Source organism: Natrix helvetica, assembly GCF_964273705.1.
Source record: "Natrix helvetica genome assembly, chromosome: 1".
NCBI lineage: Eukaryota > Metazoa > Chordata > Lepidosauria > Squamata > Natricidae > Natrix > Natrix helvetica.
In genome coordinates this window covers 89047750-89069763 of record NC_138548.1, presented here as the reverse complement: position 1 = coordinate 89069763, position 22014 = coordinate 89047750, and the positions used below count along the sequence as shown (strand labels likewise).

Here is a 22014-nt window from a genome sequence, read left to right as displayed (position 1 = left end):
ACAGTTACTTGTTAGGTCATTTCAGGACAGGGGTTTCCAACCTTGGCAATTTTAAGCCAAGCTTTGCTGGCTGGGGAAGTCCTCCAGGTTTAAAGTTGTCAAAGTTGGAGACCCCTGATTTAGGAACCACCAAATGGAGACTTCATGCTTTTTATACCTTCCAAAAAATGTCGGCAGCTTTTATGTTAACTTTTACTAGTTGGGTGTGACATAGGAAAGCCTTTTCTCTGTTGCTTAATAGGAATCTTTAATGGCAACAAGGCCGATCTGTCTGGATCTTTCCCTTCCACAGGTCCCAAACAGATTCTACCCTGATGCTATTCACAGCCTGATATTTACTAACACTTCCACTAGGAAAGTCCTAGGCTTGTAAGGATCTGGAGGAAAGGGTTGCCTAGGGGATGTGCACAGCAGTGGAAGTTCATCCAGTGCTGCCAACCGTAGTAACAGCCTAGGCCCCAGGAGGGTAAGTGGTGCATTCAGCTTGGCCGGGGAGTGACTTCTCAGCAGATGCTAGTGGCAATCTTTTTTGTTGCCTTTTTTTAAGAAGGCGGTTAATGGGATGGACAATGGCTCGAGCCCAAAGAGATGGTGGATGCCTGGTCACAGAGGTCTTCTTTGTGGTCAAGTTTCTTATTGCCAGAGATCAGCATAGATTTCAGAAAATGGGGAGAGTTGTTTGCCCAAGTAAATAAATCAACAAACACTAAATACAGATTTTCTCAATGTGCTTGTGTCCACTTGTAATTCACATGTCTGAACTCTGCATTTTTTAACTGCAGCAGCTGTTTCCCTGGTGCAACTCTCTTGGCAGCCCCCAGTCAAGCTACAGGGGTGGGAGAGATGCATTTGTGTGGTCCTGTAACTTCATTAGAAAGGCCCGGAGTGAAATGACTGCTTAAGAATTTAGGTTTTGGAAACTTTGTGACTAAAATGAAATAAAACAGGAGCCCATAAGCCCGTAGAGGTTCTACAAGGCTCAATTTCAGTACTGTTCTAAACAATGTCTGAACCAGAGATGGGTTGCTCCCAGTTTGGCCCAGTGTGGCCGAACCAGTAGTATGAATACAGGCCTGGGTCGAAGAACCGGCAGGGACACAGGCCTGCCACGCCTCCGAATTGGTTCCCTTGCTGCCGCTGGGCCGCCAGCATTTTGGATATTAGTGACGGCACATGCACAGTTCACTGTAAATCGTTCTGCGCACGCCGAAGAACAATTTACATTAAAGAGTGCACGCGCAATGGCATACAGGTTGTGAAAGTAGTGAAACCAGCAGCAATCCACCCCTGGTCTGAACCTTTACAACTGCACACTTTTTAAAGGTATTCTGCACCTGAGAAATCTTGTTTGGCTTGGCATAGAAAGGTTATTATTCCTGTCAGTGTCTAATAGCAATTTTTGTAAATAATCCCTGTTCGCTGCAAGTGCAAAGTTGACCGCTGGTGGTTCGCCTGACTAAGATCATCTCCACTGTCCGAAGCAAAAAGAAAAATTTGATCCGTGAACATTTGACCCATGATCAAATAAGGTTTCTCAGGTGAAGAATACCTTTAAAAAGTCGTAAATGTTCAGACATTTTTAGTAGTGCACTGAAACTGAACCTTGTAGAACCTCTATAAACTTAGGGACTCCTATTTTATTTTATTTCAGGTATACTGCACAAAAAAAATAGTATTTGGCACTGAAACCATGAGCTGGGAATATACACAATACAATTTCAGAGCATCAGGTGAAGACTGCTCTGACTAGCAAACTGAACATTTTCTAATTTCACAAAAGCATTTTAAAAAGCAAGTGTAGGCAGCCCTTTCACTGACTCCTGGAGATTGCCAGGACAGCAGTTTTCTTGGCAAGTTTTTTTTTTTTTTTTTGGAAGTGGCTTGCCATTGCCTACTTTCTAGCACTGAGACAGGGTGATTGGCCCAAGGTCACTCAGCTGGCTTCATACTCAAGGACTAGAACTCAGAGTTTCTGGTTTCTATCTTGATGCTTTAACGACTACGCTAAACTGGCCCTCTTTTAGAACCAGTATTTTGCCTATATTTATTGCAATCCAACAAACACAGAAATTGAGGGGAAGAGACCATACTTATATAGCCCATTTTGTTTTGTGTTAAATTATTAAGCTTTACACCATCTGCAAAGTTTAACCAAGTGTCATGTTGTTAATAAAATATGGGACATTTACATAAATGACAACATTAATGTACAGTTAATATAGCAGACATTGTCACAATACAACATATTTTTGTACAGGTAGCTAAATCAGCTATTTAAAAATTATTTCCCAAAATGACAAACTTTGGGATATTTCCTAACTACTTAATGACAAATCTTACACTTTTCTGTGATCTGGAGAATGTGAGGTGCTTGTGTTTGTTTTGCAGATCCAGATTTGAAAAAAATGACAGATTTATAGCTTATCTTTTTTTTTTAATCTGTAGCGCTATTCTGCAAGTATGAGTTGAAATGTGTAGGTAATTCATACAGTTCTCATGTTTTGATTCCTCTCCACCTATCCCACTTCTTTCTTGACCCATTTATAAATATTTTAGTTAGGTATTGCCTTTGTACCATGTGATTCACATGCATTATGCAAATGTACCGAACTCTTTAGGCACAGGTTGTAACCGATAAAGGAGCAAGATATCTGAGAAAAATAATCCCCCCCCCCTGTTAGTTTACCCAACCTCCCTGCTCAGTCACAATTATGGCTTGTGTTATTGCTGAACTGCTCCAATCTTTATAGCCTTAAACCAAATGTAATAAGTCTTTCTAAACATGGTTCATCTTGTAATGAATGCTTTTCTCTCTGTTAAAAATGAAGATTTTATGGTGAGGACCTTAAACTCTCAAATAGGTACTGGGAAAGCCTCTCTTGCTTCTGAAACGTCTATATATTTGCATGATTTCCATTACTCTTTCATGATCTTTCCTGGAACACCACAAAAACTCTTGTGGCATGCACCTAGCTCCCTTCCCATTTGACTTGACTTCTTTCCCCCTTGATTAGTTTGACAATTTCCTTCAAACAATTTTTGATTTATGCATATTTCCCCAACTGATAACCATAATCCTTGTTAATACTCATTTATTAAAACTATAGCCTAAATTAATATTTTCTAGTCCAAAGATGAAAGCAAAATGTCGATTATTGGAAAGAGGGGAAGCATGTTCCTATTTCAGCTAATTCCCATGTCAACCCTTAACATTTCAATGCAGACTGAAGTGTATGTGGAGGGATATGAAAATAATTTGTGCCAGTCATACTGACTTTCTGACTCAAATGGTGAGATAACATGTGCAAAAGTCCTTGTTCAGTTATTTACAATGATTTAATATTCAACTTTGAACCCAGTCAGGCCTGATTTACCTACACTAGCTGAAATCCAGTTTAATGAGTCAGAATGCTATCACATGCAACAAATGGTGCAGTAGCAGTATTTAAATGTGGCTCTCATTCGAAATCATACAATTCAGGCTGCATGTGTAGTCTGCACAGTGCTTGATTATTGCTTGCAACTTCCAGTTCTAAAAACGATATGCACAAATATACAGTCTTTCTATACAGAGATCCCTTTACCTGGAATTCCCCAGTCCTATTTCTGTGCGTGATGCACATAATTCCCAGGCAGACGGTGGTCCAGATCATAAGCACCAGATCAGGCATTTCAGGCAGTTTTCGCTATAATAGCATTGACAAAGCAAGCCCCAGCCCTTTATATACAGCTATATTGCAGAAATGAGAGAAATTCTATCTGCAACAACCAGTATCATAGATACCACAGTGTGATGGTCTTGGCGATAATAATTTGCACAAAGACGTGGGTAGCTGTAAATATTAGGGACACCAGGTTATGTTTCTTTAAATACAAAAATGGACAGCCAGAGCTAGTTAAAAACTGAGGCCAAAATAACCTAGAATCTGTTAGGTAGCATATTATTGTATCTTCAAATCTAGCTTTTTTTTTTTTTTTAGCTTTAGCCTCTACTGAACCTGCATGTCTCAGTGGACAAAGCAAAAAGCCAGATCCGTTTGCAGCATGGCACTCTGGTGGAATCAGCTACCCCAATATTACACAGTTTTGAGTAGCCAAAGTTGAGAGAAATTGGAATTTCTACATTCATAGCCATTTTTTAAAAACAGTCTGTCCTCTGGCTAAATGCCAACTATGGTTTGTGCATTCTTCTAAGCGATCTTTTGGACGCTTAGAAGTGAATTTCCCCCTGAGTTCTCCTTTCTGATGCGTACCCTAGCAGAATAGCAGCATCCCACCTCAGATTCTGCTCATCCGTTTTCAGCTAAAACCATTGTGGCATGTGAGTTATTTTTCTTGCGTTTGGATAAGTTTGCTGAGGTGGTGGAAGAGGCACTGTCTTCAGAAGCCGGATGAAGCAGCCACGCTGGGGCCAAGATCCCGTTTCAGTGCAGTTCAATGAGCAGGGGCTTTGCTTCACAGCAGGGCCATGGATCTTAGCAATTACACTCTTGAAGTTACATAAACGGAATGAAGTCTTCTGGCCAAAGTGGACTGCAAATCCTGGAGGGGATCCAGGCCCTGAACCCTACTGTTCCTGCCATAGATGAGCTGCCTGAACGATTCCTGCTGCACCAGGGAGTTCATATGCTTGAGAAAAAAGCCTTCGCAAAAAGAGGCCAGTTCTGGGGCATTATGGATCTATAAAAAACAAAGGGATGCTGTGATAAAACACACATTAGGCAGCTGTCAATTATTCCCCCCCCTCCCTCTCTCCCACCCTTGTTCCCTTCTCCCTCCAAAGACAGCTTTATCCTGATAGCAAATGCCTGAGAGCATTTTCATCCTTTGGTTAAAAAGTACTGTCGATTTTGTGTCCACCCATTTTCTGTGTGGTTATTCCACGGGGATATTTTGAAGTGGTTAAAATGCCTCCCCTCCCAAACGCTCTTTTCTTCTGCTGCTCATTGAGCCAAAGTTAAGGAAACCTTAAAAGGGAATGAGCAACTGGTCAGTGAAACTGCCAGGCTAATACAGGCAGTCCTTGTTTAGCGACAGGTACAATAGGGATGAAAAAGTAACTTTATGACCAATTCTTGATGACCTTCTTGGGGCAAATTCATAAACAGAGACAGGGTTTCAACTTAGCAACTGCTTTGCTTAACAAGTTGCCGGCACCAATTGTGATTGTGTTGGTCATGGGAGACTGCAATTAATATGGAAGAATGATGACTAAGTTCCAGAGAATGAATAGTGTTAGCAGTCAAACCAATTTGAGGCATGTATGATGGGTCTTATGAAGAAAAGAAATTACTAAAGTAAACCCAAGTAAGAGATGCTTGGCTCTTCATATTCAGCTTCATATTCAGCTGCCACCAATGGAATTGTATTATTTTGCAATACTTGGTTTCCCCCTATAAATAGGGGAATCTTTCTTAAGTCTGGCCTTATCTATAAGACCTCTTTTACTGGTTTCCAGCTTCTGATGCATTTAAGGCCGTTTTCCCAATTCCTCTCCTAAGATCTGGCATTCTTATACATGGAGGTTGACTAGAATATCATCTTTACCTTGGCATATTTATAGATGTGAACACAACTTTCAGTATTGATGGTCTGAGCACACAGTATCTCACAGTGGCGCTGGAGGCCGTCCAACTGGAATAAACTTGCAGCTGAGAGCAACTGGCCAGGATGTAAGAGAAGGCATTATTTTAACATTTTGCTCATTCCATTGACATTCAATATCTCTAGGTTATCCCTGAGCTGAAGTCCTTTGGGTGACATGCAAATATATATATATATATCTTAAAATGTAACACATCTTAAAAAATTAAAAATATCAGTGTGTATTAAAAAATAATAAATGCATTTTTAGAACTAAAAGTATTTACTGGGAATGGAAGAAAATACAGAATAGGCCTCACGGTCTCATTTATTGCAATCTCTTGAGAGGGGCCTTTCAAAAGAATGTCAACGTTCACGTAGGAATACATGGGAAGATAAATTTTGCAATCCTATAAATTTTGGGGACTATTTCAAAAGCTGTCTTTTGCACAATAGTTTTTGTCCTGATTTATCAATTCAAATTGTTAAAGGCATCTGAGTCAGAGATACACTAGTAATCATGAGGGATTAAGTAATACCTCCAAACTGCATTTTCCCAGAAAATTCAGAATGCTTAATTGAGGAATAATATACCCTAATAATGCCTCTGTCCAAGATCGTTGGGATGGGAAGTTTTCAATATGATAACATATAGTTTCCCTCAGATCAACATCAAATCCTGGATATGCCCACATTTGTGTGAGCACATCTGTATGTTTGTGACAATGTGGATGTGATTTGTCACTGTTGCCTTCTGGGATATTTTTTCACCTTTCCATTGCATCTTTCATGTAAGTGTCTGCATAGTTCTATTATAACTCATTGTCCTTAATTTTTCAAGACAAAGGCTAGTCAGTGCTGTAAGTTATTGAAAACAGTCTGAAAGATTATCAACATTATTTATTTATTTCCTGCATTTATTATTTTTGTACACAATTCAAGCAAACCTACACAATACTCCTTCCTCTTCCTATTTTCCCCACAACGATCCTGTGCGGTGGGTTGGGCTGACAGAGAGAATAACTGGCCCAAAGTCACCCAGATAGCTTTCATGCCTAAGGCAAGACTAGAACTCAGAGTCTCCTGGTTTCTAGTCTGGTGCCTTCACCATCTACACTAACCATCCCTTTCTTGGTACTGTGTAAAACAATTCCAATCTTCCTACAAGCGTGAAATATTTCCCATTCCAACTAGTAATCCCCAGAGATATTACAAAGATATTGCAATGGTGTGATGGCTGCATTTTGTGTACATGTGAAACTCTGCAGTTTAACTAAGCTCTTCAAGCTGTAACTGTGTTGTTCAACCACAAGTCCCAAGGCCTTACATCTACGTGCCTGACTCAGAGGTCTCATCCTTGTTGCTACCTCAGCATGATGAAGACTAACTTCCTTATCTTTTTTCTCAAGGTTATTTCTATTTGATTATTCCCAATATCTGTCATTACTTTAGCCTTGGTGCTTATCTTTAATCCCCTCTGCTTTGCACTTTACGTTTTATAATACTCTTGTTAATCTCAAAGCTGCCAGAGGGAGCTCAGATTGTTCCTCTCTCTCTTTTTTTTGACTACCACACCATTTTCTTCTTTTTGGCTGTCCCACACATAGTTCAGCGCTGCAGGCTATCTCCAAACAAATCAACAGCTCCATCACTCGCAGTAACGGATGGCTTGAGATAACAATTTCAAACTTTAGTAAGTTGGGGAAAGTTGAAGTAAATTAAGAGCATAATTCATCATACATCAATTTATATCCTGCTTTTCTACCCAGAGAATCTCTCTGGACACTCATTGAATCCAAGTTGCTTATTCAATCTACATTTCTGAAAATCAGCCTAGAATGTTTTCATCACTTTTCCATCAATCAAAATGATGTTTGTGCTGTTTTGGTTTGCAAATGGATTGGATGAACAGTTTTAACTCTAGAATTCGTTTACTGAATGTGCAGGCAAGTGTTTCTAAAATTAGCACAGGTTCTGTAATGAAGACACATTAGCCATAGATCAAAAGTCAATGAGAAGCAAATGCTCACCTCTAGGATATCAGCTATGGGGATTTCCATGGCTTCCATTCCTCCATAATATAAATACTGCATCAGCATCTATAAGAAGAAAGGTAGAGCATTAGGAAGTCTGTAGTTTCACTTAAGAGGAACATACAGAAACCTTCCACTACTGAAATGAAAGCAAATGCAGCATGCAGCATTAACTCTCCCTTAAGCACCATAATGTTTGATGTTATGTATGTTGACAGCAACAAGATGACTTTATGCACAAAAATGGAAGAACCCTTTGATTCTCACAATAGATGGAATGGCTGCAAAAGTTGACGGAGTTAGCAGAGATGGCTAAATTGACTGCTTTGATTAAAGAAAAAAAAATACTATTGTTTCTACTTGGAAACCACTTCTGGACTTTGTGCTTGAGGTGGGAAAAATGAAACTTTAATTTTACTGATTAGATAGGTTTTTGTTATAGAAATGGCTAGTTTATACTATTACGTAAAAGTAAAAAGTTGAGGTTTGATGCTATTATCTTATTCTACTGCATTAAAGGGAGTCAGAAGTCAACGTTTTTTTATTTCTTTTTCCATTTTTACCTACACTTTTCCCTTGCTCCCTCCCCTATTTTCTTTTGTATTTTTGTATTTTATATTATAAACTATTTTTTTTTAAAAGTTCAACCCTAATAATGGACAGATCTGGCTTGTAAAGACTGGTGTAAAGTTAGCAAACCCTGGTCAACAGAACCCTAAACGCTTCTGTCTTCACCCAGTTCATTGCAACATAACTGCAAACAAAGGTGCTTTTTTTTTTTTCAAGAGGCAGCAACTGGACTTTGGTGAAAAAAGCACCTTGGGGACAACCGTGAGTTAGATGACTAAGAATCTCCATAGATTTATAACAAAACCCATATAATGCAAATGAAAAAAAAAATGAATGTGAGTTGAGGAAAGCCAACTGATTATTTTGACAGTTCTAAATATTATCTTTTCTGGGTTTCTGGCTTTTACATATTTTCAGCTTGCTCTATAACAGGGGTGTCAAGCTCACATCATCACGTGTCATGTGACACATTGTGACTATTTTTGCCTTCGGTAAACCGGGTGTGAGCATCCGGCCCACAGGCTGAGAGTTTAACACCTCTTCTCTATAAAAATGAATGTATTAATCCTATGTATTAAGATTTTACCGATCTATTTTTTTCCATGTCAAACTCAGCTTTATTCATTGTCTTTTAACAACATTCTATATGCAAGGTTATGTATCTATGTAAAAATATTCCACAGTCAAGTTTTGGGATTTGGGGGGTTTTTTTTCCAAGAAAGTTTTTGTGCTATTCATATTTAATTTGTTTAACAGAGCATGAAAATTATGCCTGGGAAGCTTTGGTTACTATCCATGGAATATACTTTTGCTAAGTAAAATGACTATTCTTCAGTATGTGCTTGCATCTCAGGAACACTAATAATGGGGGGAAAATGAGCTTTGGGTGGATCTGGCCTAATCTAATGAAAAAAAAAACATATTGGCAGAATTTTTATTGTTGCTGCTGATTTGGCCTCGTCCCATGGACATAAGCATAAACCACTATCTTTAGTCAGAGTTAATCATTGCTCTCTTATTGTGCAAATGTGCTAAATATCAGAAGATAAAGGCATTCAAAATCACAGCTCCACATTTCAGTGTCGGACAGTGTCAGAAAGAATAGACTGAACTATTCTTTGCAACCCACCTTGAAGATATTATATCTCATGTCACTAATTTCCACAATCTTACTGCCTTGGCTGTCCTGCCCTGTTTTATTGGTCATCAGTGTCTTAAATCTGTGAAAACAAGCAGAGGTGATTTCTTAGGAGGTTTTAAAAGTTTATTTGCTTGGATTATGTTTTAACTGATAAAGTATAAATGCCTTCCCACCACCCCACCCAACTCCATTCTTTGCATTTTCAGGATCATCAGCCTTCCTAGCAGAAGCTTTCTGCAAAAACAAAACAAAAAATCAAATCAAACCAAACCAAACTAAAAACAAAACAAACCTAACAGGTACTCTCTGAATTTATTGGAGAATTCTTATTCTAAAATCTGACATTGAAAACCAGACTTTCTTCAAGCATTGGAAAGTAAATCCAGTTCAGATTTAATTTGAAACTAGGCTGAAAAACATGAACCAAGGATTATGATTATCTGTTATCCCAGCACTGGACAGATATAAACTGGATTTGTAGTTAATTACAATAAAACAACATTGCAATTCATCCCCCTCCCCCACATATATGTTGTGTTGCTGTAAAACTGTTTTGTACACTATCCCAAGAGTGAAATTCTAAATGCAAAAGAACAAATATTGATGCAACCTTGCCTAAATTATTATTACTCATAATAGTGCAACTTATGCTTACAGTTATTGGCAGCAATCCAAGCAGGCTAGGCCAGCTGAGGTGGAATAACTACAAAAAGATTTTCTCTGCTCAAATAACATCACAGTTATTACATCAGTCTAAGTTTAGTACAAAGACACCAAAGTCATTTGTGCCGCTAGCAATAATGGTAGATCAAATCCTACACTATGAATCTGATATTTAATAAGAGAGTAGCCCTCTTCAAACCAGATTGAAATCTTTGATCAGAGTCAAATCTCAATGTATTGGTCCTCACCCCATTCAGTATATTAGGAGTCCCGAACCCCTGCACCTCAGACCAGTACCAGTCTGTGTCCTGTTAGGAACTGGGCCACAAAGCTAGAAGTGAGTAGCGGGTAAATGTGTGAAATGAAACCATCCCCCCACCCAAGTCCATTGAAAAACTGTTTTCCATGAAACCAGTAGATAGGATATTTGAATGAGATATATTGCAGCAGTCCCCAACTGCTACAGTATATCTCATTCAAACATCCTGTCTACATCTTCTGAAATTAAATGGAGAGGCAGGGCAAGGAGCCATCTGCATATTGATTTGACTTCAGTCCCTATGCTAAAATACTGTAGCTATCTCTTAGTTTATTAGAAATGGGGTACAGGAATTAAACATAGGTTAACAGAATCCAAGGAAATTCCATGGCATAACTGCAACCATCTACCAGCATCAGATAGGTTAATCCTGCACAGTCCAAGGTAATGAGATTAACAGAATGTAACCAATCACATAATACCTCCCATTTCTTTCAGCAAGGTTCATCTCCTTGCTGTTGACCAAAGTACTAACATAAACCCAGATACAAATTGCAAATACAATAAAATCTACAGAATCCTGATCAGTAATTACTCTATTGTGCAGAAAACTGCAGGAACGGATTTAAAATATTATATCATCTGTGCTGGGTAAGTTTCTTTAGGAGTGACTAGAGAAATTTAAATTTCAAGGAGATGGTATATCTTTTTGTTAGGGAGAAATCTGCAAAGCTCAGGACAGAAATGAAGTCCCCTTTCTATTAGACTTAATAAGTCAAGAGGGACAAGTGAGAGGTCACTTAGACTTGGCCAATATTTTGTTTATATTCCCAAATTTCAGTTGTTGGAGTGCTTTCAGTAATAACTGAGTATATGTAGGTGGAGCTGAGCACTTCCATAAAAGGAAGAACATTTAGTGTGGATCTTAGTCAAAGTAAAGATATACTATACAAGTTGATCTTTCAAATATCTCAGAGATATCAAAAGAAACTACAGAGTATTCTATCACTTCTTGTCTAGAGCCAGATTGGTATTGGCTTCTAACTCCATGGACAATATTGATATAGTAATGTAAATAGTGGTAATAAAGAACTCTTAAAGTCAATCAAATATAGTATATTATTATCATTACTATTACCAGTTTAAAAATGCAAACTTTAAAATTATCATTTGACCTCTAACCTTCCATGTTTCTGCCTGGAAGCAGTGGCAGAAGTTCCTTTTTATTCATTCTGGATTTGTAAATATTGTAAATCTATTCTCCAGCCACACTTGAATGGTTTATGAGTGATGTGGACTCACTCTTGTCATTTGTCTGATCTGGATCCAAGCACAATCCCCTACTGCCTCTGCTATTTTGGGATTGGGGTATAATTGTTGTATGCAGTACAGGATGGTATTACAAACAGAAAACAGAATAACAGAGTTGGAAGTGACCTTGAAGGTCTTCTAGTTCAATCCCCTGTTTAGGCAGGAAACACTGCCCCATTTCAAGCAAATGGCTTTCCAATATCTTCTTAAAAACTTCCAGTGTTGGAGCATTCACAACTTCTGGAGGGAAATTGTTCCACTGATTCATTGCTCTAACTGCAGGGAATTTCTCCTTAGTTCTAGGTTGCTTCTCTCTTTGATTAGTTTCCACCCATTGCTTCTTGTTCTACCCTCAGGTGCTTTGGAGAATAACTTGACTCCCTCTTCTTTGTGGCAACCCCTGAGATATTGGAACACAGCTATCATGTCTCCCCTAGTCCTTCTTTTCATTAAACTAGACATACCCAGTTCCTGCAATCGTTCTTCATATGTTTTAGCTTCCAGTCCCCTAATCATCTTCGTTGCTCTTCTCTGCCCTCTTTCTAGAGTCTCTGTTAATTGCACTTGCAGATGACCTTTGGAAGGATTGGGATGGTTGTGGTCACTTATCCTAATTTTCCTTGATTTCTCAGTGCCTTTTGTTATCATAGTTATAGTATCCTTCTAGAGTGGCTTTGAGGTTTTAAAGGGAAAGACATGATGTTTGGATGGTTCTCATCCTTCCTCTATGGTCTTGTCCACTCAGTGCTAGGGGAGGGGGAGAACCTAACTTAAGGATCCTACTTCGGAGGGTTTCTTAGAATTCTACTCTGTTTTGACTCTTCTTTAACATCTACAAGTAACTTCTCAAAAAGGTTATTTGTCAGTACAGGATAAGATATCATCCATGTGCTGTAAGTGGGAGATCCTTTGCATAATTCAGTACCAAGTACTACTCGCTGAGGGAGAAACTCACTTATTTGAAGCAGTAACCAAGAGAACTTTGTGAGCGTAGAACAGTTTTCCTTCCACTTGAAACGTCACATCAGACATATCTTTGTTATTTAGAAAGTGAGGATCTGCACAAAAGAGGAAAAAAAGAGGATGTTTAATTGGGTTTCATTGTAGAAAATCAGGATAAGAAACCAATATCCACCCAATAACTGCTGATTGAAGGTTAACTATGTTACCTAGGCGGGCTGGCAGTGTCTTTCTGATTTCAGGAATACTGGGGATGGGGCTGCTTCCGTAGCAGTGAGTAAAGATAGCTGCAAGATGCTGGCTGATTGAGTCATTCTGTGAATAGGCAAGTTAAAGAAACATATTATTCTGTTTCTATTATGTAGAAAAGAGCAAAAGATAAAATATTTGAATTCATCTCTTTGCCAAGAGAGTATTTGCTGAATGCAATTCTCAGAGGGAAGAATAACTGAATCTGCACTGACACCTATACCTATAATCTAAAATAAATAAAATCCCTTTCTCAACCTACAGGTGGCATCTTTTTTACCAAAGGCCCATGAGTTTGAGGGTTCCACATCTCTGTTTGATCCTGGTACTTTCCTCTTCTGGACTAAGCTCTGATGTTGCTCCTGGGAACTCTTGGAGCCACTCTCCCAGTTTAGGATTCACAGACCAAAGTGCTCCTTCCACCACTGACCACTTTGGCCTTTACTTTCCACATACCTCCACCTATAAGAGATCTGAGGATCTCTTGTACCTAAGAAATATAAAGTTAACTCAACTCGATTTTCTGAAGTGTTTGCCATTTTTGTCTCATTCCAATTTCTGGAAAGAAATAATTGCTAATACCAGAGGAGGATTGATCATCAAAACTATGTATATATTTTGTAAAGGTATTGGTGGTATTGAGATTTATATATTTATATAAAAGGAACACACTAAATTGTAAATTTTGTGTTCAGTTGTATGACAGAAAGGGAGAGTTCAAAATATTACTAACCTGTGGGGGTGAATTTATGAATGAATACCTTTATTAGATATCCACTCATTAGAGATACACCAAAGAGAAGTTGTCATACTTTGGTCCTGTCATGAGAGCTGATTCACTTGAAAAGACAATCATGTTGGGAGTGATCAGCGGAAAAAGGAGAAGAGGCCACCCTAGTACCCATTGGCTGAACCCTATAAAGCAGTGGCCCCCAACCTTTTAGGCACCAGAGACCGGTTCTGTGGACCGAGGTGGCTTGGTTTTGTGTACTGCCTGCATGCCACGGAAGGGACTTCACTTGTTTCCATGGCCCAGTTTCATGAGGTGACCAGAGGTTAGGGAGATGACACCGGGATGACCATGGCACATCTGAAGGAGGCGGTGTGAGAGAGAGAGGTATGGAGAGTACTGATCCACAGAGTGGATCCAAGCCAAGGATTGGACATGACTGAGTGGCTAATGGCGACAACGACAGATGATTTAAATTATTAGAATTAGGGCTTCTAGTACAAAAGAGAGCTTTTTCTTCTGGTCCCTGTTTGCATTGCCAGTAAACAAGCATAAATACATATAGCTGGGATGAGTGAAACACCTAGAACTAATTATGTTTTTTCAACAGCTTAAACTCCTTTTGGTTAGGTTATAATTTTGGACCTCATTGTAAATATCTTATCAAAATGGCTAAGACAAAAAGAAAACCCATCTTACCCTTTCCCAAAACAGCTTTTTCTCAACAAGTAGACAGGTGAGGCTAAAAGCAAGGGACTGCGCCAAGAACTTACGTACAAAGCAAAGGGGAGCCTTGAGTTTCAAAACCCAATCCTTCTTTTAAAACTAGTTCTCTGATTTCACATCCATTTTCTAGAAGAATAACTAATGAGACAAACATGCTAATTTGTTGGCCATTAACATGTGAAATCTGCAGCTGTCTTTTTGTTATATTCTCTATTATAAGAACTCAGTGATATTGCTGTATTCACATTCAGGAAAGCTTAATCCAGATGGTAAGTTTATTCTAACTGGCTTAATTTTTGTCCAGCACGTGATTGTAAACTGTGAGACTGTTCAGCCCTTTGACTTCTTTCACATTTCTGATTGAACTATCATTTCAGTGTCAGAAATATGCAGCTCTGAAGGCGGAGGAGGATACCTAATAGATTTCTACCTCTGAGTGTTTGCAACTTCAGAAGAAGAAAGTCAACAAATCCAGCTGCAGAATGGATGCAAATGAATGAATGAATGAATGACTAGGAAGTGAGGGCAACCTAACAAGCAATAGGAGTATGGTAGATGACTCTTGACAATTGGTGTCTTTGAGATCTACCCTACTAATCCAGTGCCAGTAGATGTCTTTCTTTATATAGCATTATTTGCATGTCTTGCCCAGGCCAAAGTTCACCAAAATGACATAAGCGTTTGAGATCTCTGGATTTCTGCATCAAGAATGATGTTATGAAATGAGGCAAAGGAGCTGAAGTGATGTGTAAAGTTTTAGAATAGCTTACTTTGCTGGTTCTGAGAATTTCAAACATTAATTTCAGTCCTTCATTCACTAACTCTTCATTGTATTCTTCTTCTTTAATGGTGACAAATTCCCGTAGGAGATTCTGTACCACTGAATAACGAGACTGATAAAAAGTTGTTCGTAGTGACTCAATCCATACATGCAGCTTCCATGGGATTCCTGGAACCATTCCGAAAGAAAGGAGAAATACAATTTTATTAATAAATACGGACATTCAACTGTTAAAAGGCAAATATGTACTCTCTATAAAACCAAATGTTTAGTTTTAATGTTCTAATAGCACTAGAAATTTATTTATAGAGTATGACACAGGGCAGCACAGGGAGGTATAATATTCCAAATAAATATATGAGAGGTGATTATCTTTTAATGAGCACTATAAAAATAACATAACTTAAGAGAATTAAGAACCTGCTTTTGTTTTATCTTTATGTACATGGATGATATACTTGGTATCATGGATGCATGATAACAGGTCCCACACTGCTTTCACTGTGAAACTATCTATGCAAATGATCAGGATGGATTGTATGATTATCTCCATTGCCACAAATCTGCTAATGAATAGACATCTCCATTGTTGCACAAAACTATGCCGTGTATTCTAGTTATGTAGGAAGAATTTGAAGGCATGGTACCGGAGCAATTCCAAGACTATTCTAATCATAGCACAGAATTAGCAGGAATAACTCAAGGTTATAACTAATAACATTAGTTCAATCAAGTAGTGAGCTGCTCTATTTCTTCTTTTCTTTTTATCAATTTGGAAGCCTACACATGATTTTCTAATAAAGTAGACCGGTAGGTTTAATCCCACTTTCTGCAATTGCTGTTTAAATTCTTTGCTGTCCATGCTTCTGAATATCCCAAACCTAGCTGATAAGTTGTACGGTACCACGGAATGCTGAGAAAAAATATTAGTAGGGCTTGTATTTTCTTATGAAAAATCATCATCAATAAGTCTCTCAGCCTTTCCAAATCCAAGAGACTGAACTGGGTTTCATAAAAGCATATCTGGCTCGCATTTATGGAAGTTCATCACCAACATGTTTTAAGGGCTTAACTGAAGCAAAGCCATGTTGGATTACCTGGAGAATTATTCAACCAGAATATAATTGGAATTCCTATCCCTAGCTCCAATTCTAACCATAACCCAAGAGCAGGTACACCAGGAAATAAGGTTACTACAAAATAATAGGGGTGAAACAGAGAATCAAGAAGAAAAACCCTGCTTCTTTAGTCAGAACTAAAATGAAGTGTTTCTTTTGCTTCCTCAGCCTGTCCGCAAAAATGAAAGGAGAAGAAAGAACTCCTACTTTTAAAATGAGAAATTTGCAAGAATGCTCTTTTTCATACAAGAATAAAGATTAGAATTCAGATGCTGGTTTTTTTCTTCCTTAAACATAATTTCAGTTCTAAGGAAAGAATGCAAAGCAGGGCAGAACTTCTATCCAAGTTTGAAAGTAGAAAGAAGAAATCCAATCATACAGATGAAACTCGAAAAATTAGAATATTGTGCAAAAGTTTTTATTTCAGTAATGCAGCTTAAAAGGTGAAACTAATATGTGAGATAAGACTCATTACATGCAAAGCAAGGTAGTTCAAGCTGTGATTTGTCATAGTTGTGATGATTATGGCGTACAGCTCATGAAAACCCCAAATCCAGCATCTCAGAAAATTAGAATATTACATGCAATCAATAAAACAAGGATTGTACACAGAATAATATCGGACCTCTGAAAAGTATAAGCATGCATATGTACTCAGTACTTGGTTTGGGCCTCTTTTGCAGCAATTACTGCCTCAATGTGGCATGGCATGGAAGCTATCAGCCCGTGACACTGCTGAGGTGTTATGGAAGACCAGGATGCTTCAATAGCGGCCCTCAGCTCTTCTGCATTGTTCGGTTTCATGTCTCTCTTCTTTCTCTTGGCAATGCCCCATAGATTGTCTATGGGGTTCAGGTCAGGCAAGTTTGCTGGGCAATCAAGCACAGTAATCCCACGGTCATTGAATCAGGTTTTGGTGCTTTTGGCAGTGTGAGCAGCTGGAAAATGAAGTCAGCATCCCCATAAAGCTCGTCTGCAGAAGGAAGCATGAAGTGCTCCAAAATCTCCTGGTAGACAGCTGCGTTGACCCTGGTCTTAATGAAGCACAGTGGTCCAAAGTCTTGTTGCTCAGTGGTCCAAAGTCCTCTTTTCTGATGAGAGCAACTTTTGCCAAAAGCACCAAAACCTGGTTCAATGACCGTGGGATTACTGTGCTTGATTGGCCCCTCCATTCTTCCTCCATACTCTGGGTCCTTGGTTTCCAAATGAGATGCAAAAGTTGGTCTTCCATAACGCCTCAGCAATGCCACAGCAATGATAGCTTCCATGCCATGCTGCATTGAGGCAGTAATTGCTGCAAAAGGGGCCCAAACCAAGTACTGAGTACATATGCATGCTTATACTTTTCAGAGGTCCATTATTGTTCTATGTACAATCCTTGTTTTGTTGATTGCATGTAATATCCTAATTTTCTGAGATGGTGGATTTGGGGTTTTCATGAGCTGTAAGCCATAATCATCACAATTATGACAAATCACGGTTTGAACTATCTTGCTTTGCATGTAATGAGTCTTATCTCATATATTAGTTTCACCTTTTAAGTTGCATTAAAATAAATGAACTTTTGCACAATATTCTAATTTTTCGAGTTTCACCTGTATATGGCTTGTTAACCAAACGACCCATTTTTACATAGCTGTTTAAATGACAAATCTGATTTTAATTTCTGATTAGTCCAATATTCTTAATCTAATGTTTTCAAACTTAATTTTAAAATATCTTGCACTGGACCACATCTCATTTAAACTGCAAAAAACATTTGAGCAGATCATGTGCCCTAATAATGAGACGGCTTTTTCATTTTAATGTTCATTTAATGCATTTTTAAGAGGTCTGATCTCCTCCTTAAAGAGGAAGATTAAAACTCTCCAAAGTTTTAAGAACCAATTTTCCAGCACTTAAGAGGACTGAAACGCATGTGGCTGTTTCTTAATAGTCAAGCTTTATTTCAGGACAATATATCTTTATTTCAGGATAATGGTATCAATGCCAAAGCTTAAGTTTATTTATTACCAAAGCATTCCCCTATTACTGTAGTTCAGTTATTTGACCAATAATGTATATTTAATGTATAATGTATATATAATGTATATGGCAAACATATACAGTATATACAGAAACCCAGACAATCACTAGGTGACAGCAAAGAGATTACCGAAGCCTCCTCTTTGCTGTCATCTAGTAGTATGATTGATATGTGTGTGTGTGTTTGTGTGTTGTATTTGTGCTGATAAATAAATAAAGGGAGACTAATATAGATCTATTTCAAGCTATTTAGCTCTCATCAGCTAGCCATACCCTTACTGGGATTCGAACCAGGGCTGTATAACATATTAGGCAGTTGTATTAGCCACTAAGCCACAGGCTCTCCTCCTTATCAGCTGAGCCAGGGAAATAGGTATGTATTTGTGTTACAACCCCTGGTATGCCCAAATATGGGAGGGAGCTCACTACTCCCTCTTTCTGTCCTTCGGCTCATTACAGAAGACCATCCAGGCAGAAAACCATAAGGCAACATTAAAAATAAAAATATGGTTTTCTGCCTGGATGGTCTTCTGTAATGAGCCGAAGGACAGAAAGAGGGAGTAGTGAGCTCCCTCCCATATTTGGGCATACCAGGGGTTATAACACAAATACATACCTATTTCCCTGGCTCAGCTGATAAGGAGGAGAGCCTGCGGCTTAGTGGCTAATACAACTGCCTAATGTTATACAGCCCTGGTTCGAATCCCAGTAAGGGTATGGCTAGCTGATGAGAGGTAAATAGCTTGAAATGGATCTATACTAGTCTCTCTTTATTTATTTATCAGCTGACAAATACAACACAAATATAAAAAGGCAACATTAAAAATAAAAATATGGTTTTCTGCCTGGATGGTCTTCTGTAATGAGCCGAAGGACAGAAAGAGGGAGTAGTGAGCTCCCTCCCATATTTGGGCATACCAGGGGTTGTAACACAAATACATACCTATTTCCCTGGCTCAGCTGATAAGGAGGAGAGCCTGCGGCTTAGTGGCTAATACAACTGCCTAATGTTATACAGCCCTGGTTCGAATCCCAGTAAGGGTATGGCTAGCTGATGAGAGGTAAATAGCTTGAAATGGATCTATACTAGTCTCTCTTTATTTATTTATCAGCTGACAAATACAACACAAATATAAAAAGGCAACATTAAAAATAAAAATATGGTTTTCTGCCTGGATGGTCTTCTGTAATGAGCCGAAGGACAGAAAGAGGGAGTAGTGAGCTCCCTCCCATATTTGGGCATACCAGGGGTTGTAACACAAATACATACATACATACATACATACATGTGTGTGTGTGTGGTGTGTGTGTGTGTGGTGTGTGTGTATATGTATATATATATATGTGTGTGTATATATATATATATATATATATATATATATATATATATATATATATATATATATATATATATATATATATATATATATATATATATATATATATATAAATCAATCATACTACTAGATGACAGCAAAGAGAAGGCTTTGGTAATATATGTATATATATATATATGCAGGTTTTGGTGTATTCGGGTCTTTTCCCATGTAAGATTGAGAGTATCTTGATGACGTTTCGACGAGATCTTACTCGTCATCCAACGATATATAGTTTTCGTAGATTTTCACGGGTGTAGGTATGCTGGTCTTGTTGTATTCGGGTCTTTTCCCGTGTAAGATTCCCGTGTAAGAAAAGACCCGAATACAACAAGACCAGCATATATATGTGCTGGTCTTGTGTGTGTCCATATATACATATACATATACATATACATATACATACATATACATATATATATATATACATATACATACGCATGCGTGCGCGCGCACACACACACACACACACACATATATATATATGGACACACACACACACACACACACAGACATGTACAAGAGACTTAAGGAATGTTTCCATGTCTTACAATGATAAGAAGAGTTAAAAACAAAATCTTACCAAGTACTCTCAGTTCCATTGTGATATCGACATAGCCATGCTCGGCACTGTAATACATGGCCTCCTGTAATGCTTTCATTCTGGTTTTGCATAACTTAACTTGGCCCTCATTAGAACTTCCTTGGCTGGAAGTATCGCTTTCCACACCCTCTGCTAAAATCTCTTCCAGGGAGAGAACATCTCCCTTCGACTGCTGTGGTTGGGTCAACAGCTTGCGTAGGACATTTCTATAAAGTAAAAAAAACAAAAGGATCTGTAACTATACAGATCTGGAAACTATGAGATAACTGTTTACTTTGGTAATTTGGTTAGTAAATGCCTATTCCCCACAAAAATAATTTTAACAATGCCAAGGAGATCTTTCTAGACAAGCAAGAGAAATGCAAAGGTGGAATTTAGCAACATTATTTCTTTTAACTATTTTCTTCTTTGTTTACTGAAATATTCATTAGGCCACATATAAATTTATACTATAACCATACCTTGCAATTTAAAACAATCTTGCTTGTTTTAAATTGCCACCAGCAGCTACATTCTGTGAATTGAATGTAAGGATACAGAGTGTGTGTCAGTGTGTATTAATACTGAGATTTTTAACACTCATAACTAATACAAACTAAAGTAGAATGAGAAAGGAGAAAGTAAAAGGGAAAGGGAAAAAAACACAAAGTATAAAAAAGTAATAGGAAGATAAAAAACAAAAAAGTAGATAGATATATTAAAAAGATATTAAAAAGTTGGCTTTTGATCTTTACAGCATGTTTAAGTACAATACTAACCTCTCTGACTAAGATTATATCATGATTTTCTCTTTTCTATATCTTGTCTAACCATCAAAGACATAGATCACAACTTCATTTTTTTCTTTTTTACACAAAAAATCCACAAGGAGTTAAACATTTTGTCAAGGACTGCAAAACGTATACAATTTTTTAAAAATTCTAAATCTCTCTTGCAGGTAGTCTCGTTTCCGTTTTTTCCCTACCCCAAGATGCTGGAGCCTTTGGTAATTTGGGTGTTTTCTATTACTGTTTGAAGTTTCCCGGCCAATGGTTCTCCATTAAAAAAATATATAACAAAAGATACTAATTTGGAAATATAAATTTTGCTCCTGATGGTAGCAAAAATATGAATAGTTGGCTGGTAGTTAGAAAATGATTAAAAATACAGTGATGCTATGATACTGAAACTTGATGAATACAATTGTTTTAGGCTACAGAAATATCCTGGCAAAACTACTGTTTCTATCATGTGATACCTAGCAAATGAAAAAGTAAAGGAGAGACCATTATTCTCTGAGCTTGAACAAAAGTCCATAATCCACAGTGTCTTTTGCAATGTTATTGAACCATCCAGAGTCCTTTGATAATGTCCCGTGAAAGAACCCAAATAAATTTCTTGCTCTAGGTGGTGACATAAAGCATAGAAGGAAAAAGAGGTGACATCTCTTTTCCTATCATCCATGGGGCACAACTGACTACACTTACCAACCTATGCCTATGATTTACCTATGTCCATGAGCAGCAGCATGGCTGAAACAATTCATGTCTTCATGAAGTGATGAGGAGATCCCATTGGCCTCCAGCATACTCAGAAGGGGATCAGCTCCTCGGCTCAGTAGCAAACTGACCAGCTCATAGTTGCCTAGAAATGCAAACAGTTGTATTGGTGGGGTTATTTTTGGTAAAGTTGTAAGATAGCAGCTAATCATTCTTTCCTTCCTTCCTTTCTCCCTCCCTCCCTCCAATTTGTAATAGTGATCCTGTATATTTGATAAGATGTGGTGACCAAATCTTGCTGTGCACATACAATAATGTGCAAACATTTGTGGATATTTATATGCACATCATTATTTTCTATTATAGTTTCCATTCCCCCAAAAGGGAGCAAGAACCATGCCAAGTGA

At 38.1% G+C, this 22014-nt stretch overlaps 1 protein-coding gene across 1 annotated transcript in view; it reads right to left on the bottom strand.

Moving 5' to 3' along the window:
- Nucleotides 1-2142: 2142 nt before the first annotated feature.
- The window catches only part of ABTB2 (ankyrin repeat and BTB domain containing 2), a 144587-nt gene continuing 124715 nt past the window's right edge, over nucleotides 2143-22014 (bottom strand). The window contains exons 9-17 of the mRNA XM_081945341.1: nucleotides 21617-21752; nucleotides 20109-20335; nucleotides 14996-15174; nucleotides 12730-12835; nucleotides 12516-12618; nucleotides 9316-9406; nucleotides 7614-7682; nucleotides 5548-5661; nucleotides 2143-4680 (exon numbers count right to left, since the gene is read on the bottom strand). Of these exons, the coding sequence (XP_081801467.1) occupies nucleotides 4483-4680; nucleotides 5548-5661; nucleotides 7614-7682; nucleotides 9316-9406; nucleotides 12516-12618; nucleotides 12730-12835; nucleotides 14996-15174; nucleotides 20109-20335; nucleotides 21617-21752 (1223 nt within the window). The 3' untranslated portion in view covers nucleotides 2143-4482. The remainder of the gene's footprint in view (nucleotides 4681-5547; nucleotides 5662-7613; nucleotides 7683-9315; nucleotides 9407-12515; nucleotides 12619-12729; nucleotides 12836-14995; nucleotides 15175-20108; nucleotides 20336-21616; nucleotides 21753-22014) is intronic.